Genomic DNA, 21591 nt, shown 5'->3' with positions numbered 1-21591 from the left:
ATGTATTAATTGGAATAAATTGTGACTTGCCACCAATTACAAGAACTTGAGCAAGAACAAAAAATTAAATAAATATAACAATCAACAAAAGAAATAGGGTTGGAAAAGCTAACACTTTAATCTACTCCTAACAACTATTAAATTACTCCACTCCTGAATAAATGTTACGTTTTGTGAATGGTTGTTGATGAAATTCCGTCCTCACTGCACCCAGCTCTCTTTTATAATTGATTTGGTTTCAGCTCTGATCTTCCTTGATTTTCTGCCCTTCTACATTTCTATCCCCGTCTATTCCTTTGATTTTGATTTCTCTCTTGATTTTCTGCTGCCATCTTCCTTATCCTTTAAAAAGAATCCCTCAACAACTAACCTGTCACGTCAACAGCCTATTGACAACGGAAAATTTCCAAATTTTGGCACCAACAATGTCTTATTCACATATTAATTCTATATAAAAAGAAAATACTATATATAAATAAAATTTTAATCTTATTTTCTTACTACACTATACAAATATGAAGGCTCACATTAATAAATATACATATTTGGGTTCAAAAATTTTAAAAATAATATTTAGATTCCACTACATTTGTCTTTAGTAGTAATAAATTGATGAGAAATCCTGTACAACATTACGAAAAAATGTGCACATGGAAAATTTGAATCATTGAAAATTTTGCCCTCTCACTTTTATTTGCATAATGTGATTGATTATTTTGGTGATCTAGATTTTCGATAATTGTAATAATGTTGATAACATTAGTCCTATGGAAATTGTTTTATTTAGTTTGGTTTTCAAAATCCATTTTTTTGATTTAAAATAAAAAATAAAAACTAAAAATTAAAAACACTTGTTATTTTTATATAATTTAAATATTTTAGCCATGCTACATCTCTATAAATTTGTCATGCAAAAGCACACCATAACAATTTCTTACTAGTAAGAATTCACTGCTATAGAACCAATTAGACCCGACTTAATTGGCCACCCTGACAATAAGGGCTTAGATCGTAGGGGGAGTTGAATCACCATGACTTTTCTAAGGGTTTTAGTCCTCAGAGAGAAGTTATGGGTTCACCTCTCCCTAAGAGAGTTGAATTGAAAAGGCAAACACTTGACACTTTACATAGGGTAGGGAGACTATCTCTTATAGGTGCTAATTTAATAATTCATAACTAACTTTCTTTGATAAAAAATCGCTGCTACAAAAAAATCACCGCTATAGACTGAAAATTTCTTACTGGTCAGAAATTTGTGGGGATTGATTTTTCTTTATGTTTTTAGGCAAAAATAAATTTTAATTTAAAAAAAAAAATCTGTTTAGTGTTTATTTTTATCAAATTAATTTCTATTTGTTCTAATTTATTTTTTTTTCTTTCCAAAACTAGCTTTAGAAAATCAAACCAGTATGAGTTTAGGGAACATATACAATCCCAGTATGAGATCCAACATTACAGCTGGTTGGATCCTTTATCCAAGCTCAAAAATGGATTTCAAGTCACCCCAAGACCCAAACCCACCGACCCAACAAAAACCCATTTTGTAAGATATACTTCAACGTCAAGTCACATAACAGCTGGCTTGTGTGTCCGTCACTCACTCTCCCCTAGTTTACAGACTTAAAACCTATTCCAAATTGGAAACAAGATCTTACACTATCTAAAACTCTACTATTTCCTAAAACCCTAAGACCGAGTTCTATAAATACATACATAGCTTTAAGAAACATTCACATCAATATTTTTTCATGAACACAAACAACAAACAATCTTGTGAAGATGGTGTCGATGAAGAGGACGCACGAGGAGTTCAAAATCAAGAAAAGTGTCTACGGCGATGGAAACAAGTGGTTCAGAGGGTCCATCATCGGAAAATCAAGCAGCGGACCGGTTTATTTGGCGACATTGAAGAAACCCAAATGGAGACTCACCCACTTGCCTGTACTAATGGCTGTGAAGTCCGCAGAGGTTTCTGATTCGGCTTTGCTTCAGAGGGAAGCAATTGTTCTTAGCAACCTCCATGCTTGTCCCTATATCTATCGGTGCTTTGGGGAAGAGATTATGACCGGTGATCGCAATCGCATCATTTATAACCTTCTCTTGGAGTATGGCTCTGGCGGAACCCTAGCTGATTTGATTAAGAAAAGTGGCGGCGAAGGATTGCCTCAATCTGATGTTAGGCGCTATACAAGGCATATTCTTGAAGGTCTTGATTGTGTTCATAGCTGTGGGTATGTTCACCGTGCTCTAAAGCCTGAGAATATCATAATTGTTCCTATCATTACTGGCACTGGCACTGAATATGTTGCAAAGATTGGTGATTTTGGGTTGGCAAAGAGAGCAAAACAGATGAGGAAGATGATGACGATGTCAAAGTCTTGTAAATTGAGAGGAAGTCTCGGGTATTCGTCGCCAGAGACAGTGGTTGATAAAGGGCTACAACAAGAGTCTCCATCTGATGTCTGGGCTCTTGGGATGATTGTGTTTGAGATGTTAGCTGGGAAGTCTGTGTGGGATGGAAAACAAGATTCAGAAGTTGAGGACATTCTCTCTGAGATTGGTAAAGGGCGTGGACTGCTCAAACTACCCAATCAGAGTGAGGTATCAGAGGAAGCAATGGACTTTTTGAAGGGTTGTTTTGCTGGAAAAGCTATGGATAGATTGACTACTCAGATGCTCTTGAATCACCCTTTTGCGGCTGGATTGGGCGAGGATAGCGAAGACGATGAGGAAGAATTATCAGTGGAGGATTCCGAGGAGAACGATTGCTCGCCATCGTCGTCATTGTCATTGTCAGATTACGAGTCTGATGATTGGAACTTGAGGGTCAAGAAACCAAAGGTGGATGAAGAGGCAATTAGTGTTTGCTCGTTGTTGTCATACGAATACAATGCTGTGGATGATGATGAACACGGTTCTTCTTGCGTTTCATATGATTGGAGTAACATGCCATTGGAGACTGAGGAATTGCAGGAAGTCGATAGGCCATTGTCACTGTCAGTTTGTTATTAGGATGATGAACTAGTTCTTCTTCATGGGTGTGTGTAATCCACTATAAAATATGTCTGATAGGGTAGAAAATTTGTAGGACAACATTATTGCTATTTTGAAAAAATTAAATCAATTGACATTGGAATCCTATCATTTTATACTAAAATATTTAGCACTGTGGCTTATATATTTAAAAATGTGATTGTCACATTATTTTGATTGAGTTTTACAAGAAAAACAATGACAAACAATTTCTATTAACAATAGCAGTCAGATGTGTATTTTAAAAATCAACCGTGCTGGGACCCCGTTGGAAGTGACCTCAGCACCCCAGTGCCACATGGCCGCCTGTGAGAGCAAGACTTGAAAAAAAAAAAATTTCCAAGCAATGAAAAAAAAATTTCCAACCAATGAAAAAACAGTGGGAGTGCTGGGGCCTCAGTCTTTTTCCTTTAAAAATATAAATAACAAATATTTGTCCTCTATTTGCCTCAAATTTTATTTAAACACAAATAGCTATCACCTAATTTAGTTGACAGTAATGAATTGGATCTAGTGAAAGTTTGTGTTTATTTCAATGGCTTGGCATATCTATTGTACCAACTTATATTAATAGCCAAATTTCAACTTTACAATAAAAATACAATACAAGAAAACATCCATACAAATTCTCTGCTGACAAACAGAGGATAGTGGAAAACCTATATTGATTTTTGCCTCCTCTGAATTGACAGTAGTGTTAGAAATACAAAAACTAAAGATACAATCCTCTCACAATAAGTAAATTCCACATATAGGTTCCACCCTTTATGACAGTTCTGTGTCTTATTTTGTGTTTGGTTTCTATAGCAGTGGATGTACTCCGGAATTAAAGCCTGTTATGATTTTGGGCCAACTGTAAGCTTCTGAACAGTAATGTGCTATTTTTTATGTTTAATGGCCTTTTTTTGGCAAAAGCCACCAAGAATTTCAACCAACTTCATAGGATTGACATAGTAATGCAGCAATAACAAAATTTAAACAATTTCTATGTCCAAATTTCTTTCTCTCTATTTTAATATATTTAGAATATATTTTACATCAGTAATGCCTAAATTTTGTCCCTTATGTTATTTTGATTTTTATATTTTTAATTGACTCAATTTTGATCTTTAATTTTAAATTTTATATCAATTGATAAAGTCATTAAGGTTGTTGGCGGAAAATGATCTTTCTCTTCTGGCCTCCGGCCGTTGGATCTGCTGCCACCATTCCACTGCCTTGGCTTGGGATTGAGGTTTTATTCTTTTCTGTTTCTATATTTTTGTTGTTAGTTGTCTGATTGTGCAACTCAAAGTCCATTGGTGGTGATTTAAAGCTTATCCTCTCTGTGGTTGTAATCTATAATTTATCTCATACATGCTTTATGGCCGATCTCTTATGACCAGCTCTGCTTCGCAGCACGAGCTATGCATCTAGATATTTTCATAGTTTTTATCATTTTGTTTCTTGTAATATTTTTACTTTGTTTGGTATAAGTGTTTTTGTTAAATGGACTCTTCTGTAAATGCCGTTTGGCTTACCATAATAGATTTTCTACTCATCAAAAAAAATAAAAATAAATGAATAATAAAAAGTTGGTTGAGGCTAACTCATTAAGTTGAGCAAATTTGTGATTTTGCTCCTAAAAGTATGACAGATATCGCTTATTTGTGTATTTTTCACAAGAAGATGCTAACCGTTAAAATTAATTTGATCAAATTGAGAGAAAATATAAATTCATGATAAAAATCGAACCAATTAGAATTATAAGGACCAAAACAATGACCAAAGTATATGGATTATCAATATAATTTGCCCTGCTTTCAATTATTAGATCATCCATCTCACATAATTTAATGATTGAGAGTTCATTAGAACAAAGTAATTTAGAGATAAAATATTTTTCACCATTTCATTACATTAACTTGTAACATATTTGTTCCCAGGGACGGCGCTACATAGAGACATGCCCCCTCATTTTTTGAGAATTACACTTTTACCTCTAATTAGAAAAAGTTTTTCATTTAAGTCCCTTTTAAGTTTCAAATATGTTTCAAAATGTTTCTGTCTCATCTTTTATTTCTCTTTCTTTTTAATAAATTCCTTATAATTTATCATTATAAATGTTTAATTTTATCAAAATATTCTCTTATAATTATTTTCATCTTTCTCATTTCTCTCTTGTTTTTCTCCATATCTTTTTTTTTGGCTGAAGATCAGGTGTGTACCCAATCTTTCCCGTCCCAAACACAATCTTTTTTCTTTCTTTCTTTTTCTTTGTTTTTTATTTTTTATTTTTTTATGCATGTTATTACATTTTAAATTGTAATTACCATCATATTTAAAATAGCAAATACAAAAAGCATCAGTTAATTAAAACATAAGGCACAAAATTTTGACATCACATTGATCTTTGGTTATTCTATCACCAAATGAAAAATGAATTTGGTTAAATTTTGTAATTGTTATCACTAGGATTAATAGTGCCCCCATGAATCAAAATCTTGACTCCGGCACTATTTGTTCCTCTCTTGTAAATAGAAATGGTCAGAAAACGTATCTTACTTTTTATCACTACATTGCAGCTATAACATCATTTTTTTTTTATAATTTTTATACATCATTTTATTGATAAGGAAAAAAAAAGAAGAAAGATTCTTAAAATAACGCGCAAGAACTGCAATCTTGTGAGGTGGATGAGCACAAAGTAGCATATTTTACCAAGTTTCTAAGAAGGTACCTAGTTTCTAAGAAGGTTTTGTGAAGTCATACATAGCCTTAGCTTGGCTGACTTCACTTGCAATTCAACTCCACAAGGCTTTGCTTGTCATCAGTTTTATAGGGGTGTCAAAAAATATCAGCCAAAACAAAAACAGATCTGAATTGGTCCAAATCGTAAGGTTTACTCCAGCTTTTTAAGGGAATGGTTTGGTTCCGATTCCAAAAAAATTAAGAATTATTGATTACGGTTCAATTCACTGATTAAGGCTTAAAAAGAACCAAAAAAAACCAAACCTAACTGTTTCATGTTTTTGTTAATTTTGTTAGAGTATAGAATGTTCCACAATGTATTTGATCTTCTTCTTATTAACTACTTCAAACCTCAATGTCATAAAGGCTGTGTATAGTTTTTCAGTAATTATATAATTTTTAAACTTGTTATATTGTTTAAAACTGCATTTTTATGGTAATTACTGGAATTTGTTTTCCCTTTACAAATTTTATAAAGATTAGTTTGGACAAAATTCTAAAAATTTGAAATTTTTGGAATGCTTGTATTGGTAGAATTAATTTTTATTGAACTACATAGTCTAACTATAGTGATAAATTTTCTAGCTTTTAATCATGGTTCTAAACTGGATCTAAATCACAGTTTGGTTTTAGTTCGATTCTAAAGGTTTCATAGTTTGACTTGATTATTAAATTTCTAAAACAGTAAGAACTAGTTTGATTTTTGAACTATCAACAGGCAATTCTAAACATCTAGTTGAATAAATAAATGTGTTGCTAAGTGCAAAACTTGCAGTAACCACATAACCAAATGAATGAAATTTAATAATAACTTAAACCATAGTTTCAAAACATAAGTTTGGGAATCTGTGCTATCCAATCAAAGCCAATATGTATTTGGGTGGTGATCTGTCAATTCATGAAAGATATTATTTAGTTCAGTTTTTCAGATCTGTTCACTGCTGGAAATCAGGATTTTTAGCGGCGTTTAAAAAACGCCGCTAAAGGTATTAAAAACGTCGCTAATTCTTTTTGTGACGTTTAATACTAAGCGTCGACGACGCGGCCGTCGCTATAACTTTATGACGTTTGAAAAACGTCGCTGCATCAGAATAGGCGGCGTTTTAAAAACGCCGCAAAATGTCCTACCCTAACGGTACTGTGACGTCACTATGATTTAGCAACGTTTTTAAAACGCCGTCATATGTTTTTAATTTTAAAAATTCCAACCTTTACAGTGGCATTTTAAAAACGCCGTCTTACCTTCTTTTTTCTTTTTTTTTTGGAAATTGTGCTAATTTTTGTGATTGAACTAAAAGAACACCTGTAATAAAACTAAATAGTACTAATATGAAATAATAACTCCCATTCAAATAATAAATACAGCATCAATTCACTTTCTCATTCAATTTAATATCCAATTACCATTATCCACAAAACACATATCTAAAAATTGAATTTACAATTCTCAATAAAAAAATTACTACCTTACATACAAAGCCACAAAATAACATTACCCTCTTCTCTCTCTCACCACTCCCCCATTTAACACAAAATAAGAAAAAAGTGAACCAAAACACCCAACCCCCCAGTCTGATCAGAGGAAAAAAAGAACAAAGAAGAGAAATAAAAATCCAAAGGATTTTAACACAAAATAAGAAGAAAGGGAACCAAAACACCCAACCCCCATCCATCCTTCACCGTCATTCTGAATCTCTCTCCATGTTGCTTCCCATTGCCTTCAATCCTCTCGGTCTGCCAATCGTAAAACATAATAATAATAAAAACAAAGCCAATAAAAGATGTGCAGTGAATAGATATGAGGATTGGCAATAGATAAATTTTGAGTTCAGTCAACATAATAAAGTAACAAAGTTTTGTAAAATGTGTATATAAAAGGAAAAACCTGGATATTGTTGATTATGATGCTCTTTTGATGAGCAAGAACCAGATGCATTTGATGACCCAAGACTTACTTTTGAAATGGCTTTCTGAGAAGCAAAAGCAACATATACAATATGAGTATAAAGCTTAAAGTACAGGATAAAACATGTAAACAATTGCTATCTATCTATTTAGATAAAATAAATAAAAAAAAGTAATCAATTTGTGCCTACTAATTTTATATCTCAAATGAACAGAGTATATACACTTATCAGCATGACATCAAAATATTGAAAAGCACAATATAATGGTTTAGGAATTTTGAATTCATCTCTCTCTCTCTCTCTCTCTCTCACATCCAGTTTCATTAATGTAACACTATTTCAACCTTGAAACAGGGGTACCTCAAATGTAACATTTCTTTTTCTACACATAATGTAACACTATTTCATTAACCACTATAAGGAAACCTTAAATGATTTAGAGGCTTTGCGCAGATTAGATTCATAAAATGGAATGCTGAAGGGAATAAAAGTTACATCAAAATTATATGTGAAAGGTGAAATCAACACAATCTACTACTTAACCAGATAACAAAGATGCTCAAGTGTAAAACCTTTCTAAATCCAGTAGCAACAACAGAGAATCTGTAGATAGAAGAGGCAGAGCACTGTAGAGGCAACAACATCTAGTCATAGCTGGACGAACTATCCTCAAAGTAGTGGATGCCAAGTACTAGAACTCAGAGATAGAGCCTGGAAAACACAAGGATCAACGCAAACTAAGATAAAATAGTTCAGAAGAAGCATGCATACAAAACTAACTTACAGGGCATGCAAGATACTTCAAACAATGTGTATCTCTCAATACTTAACACTCACAAACCTAAGTCTTACATCACTCGACCCACCATCCCTAATAACAAAGACCAGCCAACCTACATAGACAAACAGTTAGGCAAAAAAACTGTACGGCTACATCACTCAACCCTCCAAGCTTACCATACTCAATCCTATTTAGGATCTCACATCACTTAATTGCGTTCCCTACAGTACAACCAGCCAACCTGCAATAAACTAAACTACAATAAACAATTAGTTATGAACTGGAAGCTCACCTCACTCAACCCACAATCTCACATCACTCATTCAAATGCTAGTAGTGTTATCCGCTGGCTGTGAAGTAGCAGCAGGCTTCTGGAGAGGCCCATTATTTGATCCCTGCCCCTGGCTCCGCACAGGACAAGGATTGTTGGTAGTCTCTCCACCCCCAAACAAGTATCCTAATGAACTCTGCCCTCCACCAGTGCTGACTCCACGACCCACTTTCTTTGATTTTAGTTCTATTTCTTTATCCAGAAGATCAAGGCACTGGACATTATTCAGATGCAATAGCAACAACACAGTTTTGTAATATATTGTGGAGAGAGTCAAAATTCCATATAAGAAACTCTAATTCCTGAAAGAAAATGTCAAGAAATACAAGAAAGTAATGCATGCACATGGTGTGGACCCAGGGAAGCCAATTTTTAACCCATAAAACAAATGCAAACATTTGGAATATTCCTAGAGATATGCTTTCAGTTAATAGACTTTATCCACACAAGATATATGAAAACAAGTGTTAGTGATTCAGGCCTGGTTTGGTCGTAGCATCTTTACATGATCTTTCTTTCGACCTAATAATTCCTGATTTTGGGTTTTTTGGTCTTCTTGACCATCATCTTTTGCAAGCTGTTGTATACCACTAAACCACAATTTATTGACTATATCAGTTTTTTTCCCTTCTCACTACTAAAAATTCTTGGATATGGGCGCATTTTCACAATAAGAATTCATTACTCTAGTCTCTAGTACATATACTAGCACTTAGAAACAACAATCATGACATGTCGTGAATAGACAAAAATCATTTCGATTGTGCAATTGACAAGGTGATCGAATAAAACACACATTTTGATTAGTTAAAAATGTGATGGAGATCCATCCAACTTGTATTTTTTTAAGATATAATTCTGCTATCACATTGCAAGAATAATTATTAAATTTTACTTAGTCACACATTATATGATTAACATGTATGCACAAATTAAAACATATATATATTTAAAACTAAAAAAATAAAAATAAAAAGATCATTCTATAGAAATAGAATCATATGTACCACAACAATCATAATCTGATTGTTAGATGAAATCTGTGGACCACTGCACTTAATTGAAAAGTTATAATCTGTCAATCAATAGGAAAGAAAAAAATTATCAGATTGAATTCAATTAGGTCATTTAATTAACAAATAATAAATATCAGCCATATCTCGTTGTTCATATATGTTTTATGGGTTCAATGCACTTTATGGCTGGGAATTCTGTCAACAATAGAAAGACAAATTTGAGTCCATTCTGTCCACTACACCAAATTATATAATCTATGTTTCAAAATTGCATATTAAAAATTTCTGAGTAAAATTCATACACTGATCTCAAATAAATGTGATCCCATTTATCCTTGTATTATGGATGTACATATTTTACTCTCAGAATCATGGTTTAGGAAATTTCTAAACTGCACTTACAGACAGAAGAATTGCGGTTACAGGGAAAATTCCTTTGAAGACACCTCAATCCAGAAGGCAGAACACTGAAAGCAGAGGAAGAATGCATATTATTGTAATAGTTTCCTTTAGTTGTCGAACAATCATAAAAATCTTTAGTGTTTCTTTAGTTATCAGGCAATCATATCAAATCTAATACACAAGACCATTATAAAGAATGTAGAAGAGAAATAATGTATACTGAAACACAACAACATAATTATATACAGTAAATTCCATTCAACTAGATATCTAGACTATAGATAAGATCAATGAAATATTCCATATCTTCAAAACTAGAAAGGTGCCATCATCATTATTTCACATATATTTATGAGCACATATCATATCAGCATCATAAGCAGCACTGTCACGTATGTTTGACTGCTCAAGCAGGTGCTAGTAACCACCTCATGTTGTTCAATGCTAAAACAATTTAACGGGAAAGAAACTTTCATTTAGTGTTGTTTCACTGAATGTTCAGAATCGTATGTAATAAAAACAAAAGCATAAAGCAGGGAGAGAATCACCTGTTGTTTGAACTTTCCACTGTGAAGTTATTGGCCACTAAATTACTGCATATTACACCCCAGAAAATCTCAATGTCAGTTTCAGTTCCAACACTTGGAAATCTTACCTCAGTGTGCTCAATAATGTGACCATTTTCATCTCGCAGCCTGAAATAGATTTATGAACCCATTCAATCAAATTTACATTTACAATTTACAAAAGAAAAAAAACTATATCTATGGGTTCAAAATGCTAAACCTCAAATGCTGGAAAAAAAAAAAAAAGGAACCCCAATGCTGGTCCTGGTTATCAAAGGTGTTGGGAGGGATAAACTAGATACAGACATAACTTTTAACATAACATAATAACACTAAAAGTCCATGCTTTTAGACCAAAACAGAAATGCTACTTTCACCCCCCCCCCCCCCCCCCTCCAAAAAAAAAAAAAAAGAAAAAGATAAAACATTTCAAAGTAACCTCTTAGATAATTGATCTTCTGTACTACTATAATCAGGCAACACCTCATCTGGGTAACAAAAAGGGAATGGAAAAAAAAAAAATGTTACCTACCTCTCACAGTTCTTCACAAAATATAGCACATAACAGAACTTACAGTGAAAACAATTATACCAAGAGATTTGGATTGAGGAACATTACACCAAGGAACTTAAGAGGCTATGTTAGTGAGGAGAGTGACATGCTTTTTTAGAATAAAGGAAAAGAAAAGTACGGATATAGAAAGTGACAAGATAAGCCTGTCAAAAGACCATTTAATCAGGGCAAGTTTGGGAAGATCCAAAAAAGCCAAAAAGCCAAAAAGTTACTCAAAAAGCTAAAAAGTTAACACTATTCACCAAAAGTCAACAATTACGGCTGCACAACTCCCAATTCAAATTTTTCCCTACAAATCAATTTTTACAATTTTTTATTACACATTTTTCAATAAAAAGTCAAAAAGTTAACCCAAACATCCATATTTTCAACCTCAATTTTTTAGTCCAAAAAGACAAAAAGTGCACTTTTTTAGTCTTCCCAAACTTGGCCTCAGTTCTTGTTTTTCTTAGTCAGTTCCAGAATATGATATTTTATACATAACAGTAAAAATCTATTTTCTGTTCTCTACCTTTTCTTTTCTTCTTCAGATGGATGGCACATATGAATTCTAAAGAACTATTCTCACACTTTAAGTAAACATCAGCTTATAACATGCTCAAAACTAGACAGATATATCAGTGCATGCCTATTATAGAAGCACAATGCATATCCGCATAAGGTTCGTCTCCCATGAGCAATTCCCACATGACAATCCCAAATGAGTAAACATCAATCTACAATGCAGAAAAAAAAAAAAGAAATAATAATAATAATAATATACACAAAAGAAACTAAAAGAAGAAATTAAAAACCTCTTAGCTTAGAATAATCTTACCTTTTTTGTAACCATGTTACTCTTTCCACTAAGAGGTTCAGGTGCCATCCAAGGTAAGGTTCTACAAACACCCCTTGACACTAATAATCTTACAAATTAGAAAATATGTAAGTATACAAAACTTATATTATTATTGATGAAAATCTCACCTTCAAGTTTTTCTGATTTTATTCATGACCTAGCCAAATATATGCAACTCCTTTGACAGCCCAAATAAGAAAAAATAAGAAATAACTTTCAAAATATGCCAAAACTTGTGGAACATATATTATATTTCCATTTCCTCCATCGGTCAGTGTATTTGTCTTTTGTAGTTGCTATATGGTTTATATAATAGGCTGTTTTGTTCATCAAACTTATTGGGCTCATTGACATAAAAGCTTTGTTAATCAATGATCTCACTTAGGACACTAATTAATAAGACTCAAAAAAAAAAAAAAAAAGTCACACGGGCAAGCTTTCTTTTAAACTTTTACATGGGAACTCTACACCTGATTATTAGGAGAGTTAGAAAGCAAGAAATGCTAGAATGAGATTCCTAAAAAAGGCAAAATAATGGACTAGAGAGAGACAAAGCAGATATGATATTACCATGTTAGCAGATCACAGAGAGAGAGAGAGAGAAAAAACAGACCTGATCGAAGAGAGAGCAGATCTGCATCTCTTCATCATTGAGCTTCTACTCACTGTTTCCAACGATCCACATCCAACGCCACTTGCTTGTCCCGTACATGATCAGAGACACTAACACCGCACTCGAAACCCTAGATAAATCGATTCACTATTGCTGCTGCTCAATCTGATGAAAGAGAAGAGTTTTCCATACAAGGACTAGAAAGAGTAAAGGAACAAAAACGAAAAGAGAAAACACAAAACAAAAGCAAAAGAAGCTGGAAATCAACTAAATCAAGAGAAAACAATTCCAAATCGTTGGTTTTGGCCATGAAATTTTATAGATCTTGTGTGAATGTAACAAATCCATATCAGAAAACCCTAACCTTAAGCCCTAGATCAATTTAGATCATAGGGATTCAAACAATCTGGAAGATATATGCTGCAGAAAGCCCTAACATTGAGCCCTAGATCGATTTAGATCTTAGGGCTTCGCGCAATCGAGAAGATATACACTCAAATCAAGAGTAGAACAAGATTTTTCAAATCAAGCAACCGAAGAATTGATGGAGATCCAAGCTCCGATGCCTCGAAGATCCAAGGCCTCGATTTCTCTCTCTTCCTAAAGTCACGCCTCTGTTCAATGCCTCTGTTCAATCAGAATAAAATAGCCTTGAACCACTGTTTAAAAAAAATAACCAGCGCACAAAACTAGATGTTTAGTTTAATTGTTTTTGAAATTTGAAAAATCTGGACAGATTTCACAACGTTTTCGAAAAACGTCATAAAAAAAACGTCGCTGTATCCTCTTTTTCTTGTAGTGACGTTTATTGAAAAAAAAAAATTTTAATGTAGTTTGATGATTTTTTTATTATTATTTTAAATAATCATTATCTTCATATAGTTCTTTTTTGGATGGAAATAATTTCTAAAATTCATAAATATATTTTTATCTATTTATTTTTGTCCAAATAATTTTTAATATTTCGAAAAGAAAAAAAGAAAAAGAAAATAGAAGTTCTGAAACAATCAAACATTTGGTTGGTCTCTGCTTGTGCTCTGTTTGGCCTTCCAATAAAGCATCTTTCTTTGTGAGGGTTATGAACTTTCATATGTAAATCTATTCGTAGAGCTCCTTCTAACCGAAAATTATAGAATATTCTTAGAGTATTATGTATTTTTACTTCCTAACTAATTATCATTTATCATGTCTTCTCATATTTCTCAATTACTCAAGTCAATATCTTACCTGCACACTTTTTTTTTTGGCAAGTTTTTTCCCTTCCCATTTCATTAAGTGTTGGTCATATGATACACATGTATTTTAATAATTTATTTTGAAAACAAGTAACGCAATTATTTTTTTGAAAAAAAAAAAGAAGGCATTTTTTAAGGGTTGTCATAGAAGTTCTCTTTCCTTCTTTGCTGTTTGCCCTCGTGCCAATTTTGAGTTTTTCGGGGCTTAAGCAAACTGTTAAAAGGAGTCTTTTATGCATAATATATATACAACAATGCTTAGTAGGCTGAATTTTTATGGCTTGAATGGTTCAAATGTTTCAAAACGACGTTATTTTAGAGGTAAAATGACTTTGTTTTGATACATTCGAGACATTCGAGCCACATAAATTCGAGCTACCTAGCATTTTTCTCATATATATATATATATATAAGATAATTGTTGATAAGTCCAAATTAAGGTGAATATAAATTATTAAATCTAGTGGATATTTTTTATTAGTGAGAGGTTTACTCTTTATGAAATAGTTTGGTGAGAAGTCCATTTGTTTGTTTTGAATGACTTTTTGTTTCTAATTTTATTTCTTAATTTATCTGGTGATTTTTTGACTATCTATTCAAATTTATATCTATCTTTTCAAGTTATTTTCTATCTGTTCAAATTTATATCTATCTGTTCAATTTTTTTGATTATCTGTTCAATTTTCCCCCTTATCTGTTTAAATATTTGTCAACATTTTATTATCTGTTCAATTGTTTTTCCTTATATGTTCAAATTCTTGTCCTAATTTTTTAATTTTATCTATTAAAATAGAAATTCATTTTTTTAGAGGAATTTGGTCAACAACAATGATTCATCCCACTAAAAACATCACCACTAATAGCACTAATGCATTAAAAAAGTAAAAAAAAAAAAAAAAAACACAACTCCAAGACTAAAACATCACATCATTAATGGTGGGACCCACTGCCACCTAATTAGTGGGAGCAAGCATTTTTCTTTGGTCAAAGCCCATCATAATAAACTTCAATGCATTAAGGACAATCACAAAGCATTAAGGACAATCACAAAATAATAATAATAATAATAATAATAATAATAATAAATAAATAATAATAATAATCTTGAAAAGCCAAACATATACCACTATTATCAAAATATTAAATTTTAAAATAAAATATAACTTTTATCTAGATATCAGTTTTTAATAAAATTAATACTTTTAAATCCTCTCATCAAAATCTATCAAATAAGATTCATGTTGACTATGAAATTCTTAAAAAAAATAAATAAATAAAAGATAGAATAAAATTATTACCGTCGAAATTGATGTAAACATTAACATGTTACTCTATTTGACAGTAACATATTACTCTATCTCATAGTAACATGTTATTCTGGTTCACAGTAACCTATTATTTTGATAATATTGTCTAATAAAATATACATATATATATATATATATATATTACTTTGTCCTTACTCAATTATGCGTCTCCTCCTTAGGGGATTTATGAAACAAAAGAAGGCCTCATTTGGGAACAAGCTATTTTAGTATTTTTTTTAGCTTTTTGGCTAAAATATGAGGTAAAAAAAAATTAGTATGTTTAGGATGACTTTTTGATTTTTTACAAAAAGATGTGCAAAAATTAGAAAGAAAAGGACTTTGACTTTTTTGTATAGGTTATAGGCTTTTGATTTTTTTAATAACTTTTTGACTTTCAAGCTAAAAGTGTTGCATACCAAACGAGGCCTATATTTGGTTGTCATTTTCACCAAATAGGGGTCCAATGAAAGAGTTTTGGCTAAATTTTTCATTTTTTTATCTGTTGAAATAGATCTAATCTGTAGTTTATTCAACAGATTGGATCTATAGACATCTCTCTCTCTCTCTCTCTCTCACACACACACACACACACACACACACACACACACACACACACACACACACACACACACACACACCAGTGAGAACGAATTCATCATCCAAATTTGTTCAAATTCAACAACAATAACAAACAAAAACAATTTAACAACAAAACTTGCTATCAGATACTTGTGTCTTCTACCTGGTGTTTTGCCTGTGAAGCTCAGAAATAAATTCCTTTTGGTTAAAGATTTTAAAAACTTGTGATAGCAACTCACTAAAACTAACTAGGGATTAAAGAGGGGTGTAGCCTCAATGACTGTAAATAAATATCAAAATTATCTACCCTCTGGCAACTATATCATACAAAACTTGTTGAGAAGTTTCAAACAGAGAGGACATCTGCATGCACCTTTCAAAAGGGCCCCACTGGTTAAGAGGTTGACTGTTTGTTACAATAATAACAAGGTCACATCACAGGAGCCCTTGTGCTAGATAATGATCTGTGAAACCAAGATTTGAGGTGGAATTTAAGAGATGAGTCCTGAATATACATCAAAGACATTTTCATACTCAACCATGAGCCACAACCCAACCATTGAGGCTAGTTTGAAGCACAACACTGTTTCAACAATTTGGTATTCTTTATAGATATTATTCATGCAACATTATAGACATTGGATGTGGATGCTGCATCGCAATTTTTATTTTCACAATAATTCTTTTCTATAAAAAAAAAAAAAAAAAAAAAAAAAAAAAAAAAAAAAAACTAGAGATTGCCATTTTTTATTTTCAGGATGTATCAGCTACAATGAAGAAACAGATTACTTAAATTGACATGAGTTTTGGAAAGCATAGCTAGTCTCTAGATGGGCACAGCTCCACGAAATTAAACATGCTTCCAAGTCGAAGAACTCAAATCTAGAGACAGTTCCACACCTTACATTATAAAGGAAGTACTTTTCATAAAAGTTAACACTTGATCAAAATTTAGAGTGACCACCATGATCATCTAATCTGTATAAGCAACTAACTTTTCTAATAAGGGGTCAAGAAAACCAGTGAAATGACCTTCAAGGCTTCAATTGTTATTCAAGGCATCAAAACAAACAAACAAAAAAAGAGGGGAAAAAAACACTTGATTTTCTTAGAAAATGGTATAACTGTGAGTGCCGGAAATGAAGAGCAATAAGGAAGTTTTCTCCTCATTGTCTTTTCCTTTTGGCACCAACACTATTCTCTTTGCTGTGTTGATGCAGAATCTCTGCCAACTGAATTCCTTTGCTGTTATCAGTTATGCAGTTCAGTTATTTAGTTGAGATATACAATGTCAGTACATCCTTAGACAAAGCACGGTTGCATATATCTCATCTAGAGTTAATACATTCTTAGACAGCACACACATACACAAACAATTGCATGCATGCATATATGTATAGTACTGACCTCTTCATTTTCAAAAACAGGTGATAGAAGCTCCAATGCATCACATACATCAATTGTTTCCCACCTTCCCATCAATTCTACTGCCTGCTTTGCTTCCTGAAAACAAATGAGCATACCATCCTCAGAGTTGATCAAAATATTGTTTAAATATCAAAAGAAGAAGCTGGATTAGGAATGATAAAGATAAACATCAAAATGGAACTGTGGAATGCACTCATCACTTCATTCTAACACCTATTAATCATAGAAAGCATGTCAATTTATGAATTAAGTGATAAAAGTTGACTTTTGTTTAAGTCAAGAGTAAAAAATACAATACGCGCTTTGACAAAGCACTAGACTGTGTCTCTAGCATAAAAGGAACAAAAGCACAGTAATGGAAAGCAAACACATCAATAGAAGTGGAACCGCCAATGAGAAAAAGAAAGGTGTCATTAGGAAACAAAGCAAGAAATAAATCCACAACTCAGAATGAGCACAAGAAGCTCCTACCAGATCCTATTATTCCCTCCCGGCTCACCATACTCATTAGCTATAACTCCAACACTTGTTATGGAGTGGGTCAGTCTTGATTCAGAGATAAATAAATAAATGACTACATAAATAGAAAATGAAACAAAAACTCAGAATAAATTATGCTTAAGAGGATGAATATTATCAATAGTATTTTCTGTTTCGCAGATTAAAAAAAATATAATCAAAGGTCATTTCTGCTAGTGGGTTTAAGACAAAAAGATTAAATTACTCGTTTATGTATGAAAATTGAGGTCACTTCAATTTACTTTTTCACAATGGTATTGGAAGAGACAATGGACAATTGCCAATTCACCTTTAAATTCTTTCTTCTTTTTTTTTTTTTAAACAACTTTTGCATTGTTAAATTGTGAGTCAGTATGCCACCATGATGTTATGTTGGAGAAGAGTTATTGAACTTTGAAAATTACAGAGTTAGGGTCATGAAAAACTATAAAATATTTATAGTTTATTTCTTAGGTATATAGCCAGTTCAATAAACAGTCTAGATTTCAAAACATTGATCTATAGAGAAGGAGATACACCAATCTGCTCTGAAATAAGTGCTGAGAATAGATACTGAAGCAACTTTCCACATTATCTAATGAACAAATAAACAAAGCGACGGACAAAAAGCGAGGGATGTTATTGACATGATTTATCACGTATCAACATGTTAACCAACCAAGTTTATCAGAAATAAGTACAAAAAACTGTTAACCACCCAATGAAACTAAAGGAATAAACTGAGAGGGAAGGGAACGGATTAAGAAGATAGAAACAAAGTCCTACATCAAAAGGCGGCCAGGAACACAACAGTCACATCACATGAAATTTAATTAGTAACAAGAGATTCCACCTGCACAAGCTGGGGAGAAGAATTGTGCAATGCTCTTATAGTTTGGCCCATGGAAAGGAATAATATAATATGAAAATGAAGAAAAAGAAAGAAGAAAAGAAAAATAACATACTAACCTGAACATCACTCCATTCGACACAACAGAGAAACTTTGTGAGAGCCCTCTTCAACGAAATTTCCACAAGAGCTGCCTTTCATCAACCACTTAAAAATCCTTGTAGGGGGGTATTTTAATATTCTCTGTGTTGACCTGATAGCCAAGGAAGAGACATCTTAACATAACCTTTGCTAACATAAATTTATTAGTTCAGTTTTAAATTATGAGGCAGAGGACGGGAGGGAGAGGAAGAGAGAAGATTTAGGTACAACTTGAGAATTTGAGCCATATTTTTTGTGAGGAAATTCTGAATACACTTACCAGGCATATTTGAGAAATGTACCAGGGTGCACGTTTTGTTGGTGACATAGTTTTAATTAATGAATTTAGAGTAGGGATTGATTCAAATTAGAACTTCAAGATCATACTTTACAATCTAAAATTTAAGGTTATGTAGGGCCAGCACATAATACATGGAGTATAATTTTAGCAAAATTACAAATAGGAATGATGTGATAGTGAAACTTGATAACTAGGCTATACCAAGTGTGAGAGAGATTTCATAATCTGGCTTTGGGCCGTGGTAATGACCGGCTAAAATTGGTCCGAGCATGTTTGGGCCGAGCTAGGCTGGGACAATCCAGGTGCTGTGCGCTCGATTAAAGCCCAGGTCCGATTTGGCCGGGATAACTTCTCTGCTAGCCCGGTTCGCGTTGTTTGCTCATTTAGATCAGTCTCCCTCGGACCGGCCTAACCTGTCTGGAGCACGGCTGTACTGGAATGTTACTGAGCTTGGTTGTGATGGAGCTCGGCAAGTGGCACTGTTGGGCTCATTAAGTAGCTCGGTTGAAGGAGGCCAAGATAATTCCGCCGGGCTGCCCATTCCTGCCAATGCTGACTGGCGGTTTGATTAGGTGGTGTTTAACTGAATTTGCGCTGATAGATAAGAGAGCAGCTCCACGTGTCAATAAGCAAATGGATGCAGAGGTGAGCGCAGAAAGTATATAAGCATAATTGCGCCCCCCATGCTGGGAATGGAACATCATTTGGTGAGATAGACTTACATTTATTGAGCTTCTCTCTCTCTCTCTCTGAGCATACGCTAACTTGACCGTTGGAGGGGTTTCCAGCAACACACCGGCGGGTAGCTCACCGTAGTTGTGCTTTCAAGTTGATCGAATAGACACGGAGCTTGGACGAAAGGAGTACGAACAGCGATAAATACCTCCTCCCTATACAATTGGCGCCGTCTGTGGGAAGTCGACAGACAAAACCTTGTCCTCCAAGCTTCTCCGGTCATCTTTTATGGCGAACCACGACAACATTCCGTTACTCGCCATCGACGGCATTACGCCAGAGTCCGTTTGTCTCAGTGATGTCCTGTCCGCTATTTTGACGATGGCTGATTTGGAGACCTCCGCACAAGGATTTCCCAAGGATGCGCGAGACAAGCGCGCAAGGAGTTTTGGGCGCTCTGTCATTCCAAAAGAGCGTCGCCGACGGCGAGATTCACACACTCAACACTTGGAAGACAAGCTGAGAGACCAAGATACCATCATCAAGAAAATGGCGACGAAAATGGAGGCCATGAGACGCCAGATAAAGGGAAAGGGCATCACTGGAGTGGGAAACCACAGTGAGCATGCTCATTCCCACCGTTCCAGTAGTCTTAATAGACGTCGCACCCCTTCACTCTCCGTCACGAGAAGCTTCAAAGCTGGAGACTACGTAGCACTGGCAACGATATCTCGCACGCAGGACATCATGCCCGACGACGGCGTCGAGGTATTCTCACCCCGACCGTGTGAAAAACTTAAGGGATGTGTTGGAGGAGCGCCCTCGCCGGCAGGAGGCGTAGAGGGTGCTTGCACTACAGCGGCTAGTCCCTGGAGGGCAAGCCAGCGAAAAGGTTTCCGTGCCATAACCACGCTTGACGGCACGCGCGCCACCAAACAGAGAGTTAGCAACGCTAAGTGCTACCCATTTTTCCGTAGAGATCGAGAACACATCGCTCCCCCCCAGGTTCCGTCAACCAAAGTTCACGCTCTATGACGGAAAGACTGATCCATATATGTACGTAAGCCACTTTCGGCAGGTTATGGCTAGGCACAGGCGAAACGATGCGCTCATGTGCCTAGTTTTTCCATCGAGTTTGGGCGAGTTGGGCATAAAATGGTTCGAGAGGCTGCCGGAGGAGAGAATCGACGGGTGGCAACAGTTGGCAGAGGCATTTGTCACCAGATTTAAGACAAATGCTAAAATGCCCGATGAAATTGATCATCTCTTGAGAGTAAAGATGGAGCCAGGCGACTATTTGAAGGCATATAACACTAAGTATTGGGAGACTTTCAACGAGATCCTTGATTGCCCGACCAACCTTGCAATCACTCAATATAAGTGAGGTCTTACAATTGGACATTGACTGAGAGACTCGCTCACAATGAATCAACCGTCAACCATGGAATTGCTCATGCAACACATTAATGAGCACATCCGAGTCGAAGACGATGCAGCCGCAGCTACTGTGACGACAAGTCCGGTAGTAGAGAATAAGAGAGTAGTACGAAAGGTTCACGCAGTCGAACAAGATGATGGCCATGCAAACCACCATGGAAGAGATATAGGGAGTTTGGTTTTTGGAAGACATCTATAAGAAGGCCGAGGAAAATGGGCATAAAACTCGCAGAATGTAAATGGCCGATCCATTTTCAGAACATCGAACTCTGCCGGTCTAAAGTTTTGTTCTTAGTTCTATTTTTGTAACCCTCCTTGCCATTGGCACAATGAAACAAGTAGACCATTT

General features: G+C 34.4%; 2 protein-coding genes across 5 annotated transcripts; one reads left to right on the top strand and one right to left on the bottom strand.

Annotated features, from left to right (window-relative positions):
• Window positions 1-1779: 1779 nt before the first annotated feature.
• On the top strand, window positions 1780-3012 carry LOC114259974 (mitogen-activated protein kinase kinase kinase 20-like). The gene has a single exon (XM_028200008.2). The coding sequence runs from the start codon at window positions 1780-1782 to the stop codon at window positions 3010-3012; it is 1233 nt and encodes a 410-aa protein (XP_028055809.2).
• A 4104-nt stretch (window positions 3013-7116) lies between these two features.
• Window positions 7117-13421, bottom strand: LOC114312733 (uncharacterized). Of its 4 annotated transcripts, none has more exons than XM_082907894.1 (8): window positions 12792-13421; window positions 10749-10895; window positions 10201-10265; window positions 9790-9857; window positions 8744-8996; window positions 8243-8381; window positions 7649-7733; window positions 7117-7497 (listed from the first exon to the last, which is right to left on the bottom strand). In XM_082907894.1, exons 1-5 carry the CDS (start codon window positions 12827-12829, stop codon window positions 8775-8777), a joined length of 540 nt encoding a protein of 179 aa, XP_082764020.1. In that variant the 5' UTR covers window positions 12830-13421; the 3' UTR covers window positions 7117-7497; window positions 7649-7733; window positions 8243-8381; window positions 8744-8774. The 4 variants fall into 4 exon arrangements, with proteins under 4 accessions (XP_082764020.1, XP_082764022.1, XP_082764021.1 ...); XM_082907896.1 differs by lacking the exon at window positions 8744-8996 and adding an exon at window positions 8512-8563; XM_082907895.1 differs by lacking the exon at window positions 8744-8996 and having other exon boundaries at window positions 8243-8563.
• Window positions 13422-21591: the final 8170 nt, after the last annotated feature.

The sequence above is a fragment of the Camellia sinensis genome, chromosome 15 (assembly GCF_055761805.1).
Source record: "Camellia sinensis isolate YWXY chromosome 15, ASM5576180v1, whole genome shotgun sequence".
Classification (NCBI taxonomy): domain Eukaryota; kingdom Viridiplantae; phylum Streptophyta; class Magnoliopsida; order Ericales; family Theaceae; genus Camellia; species Camellia sinensis.
This window is presented reverse-complemented; position numbering and strand designations above follow the sequence as displayed.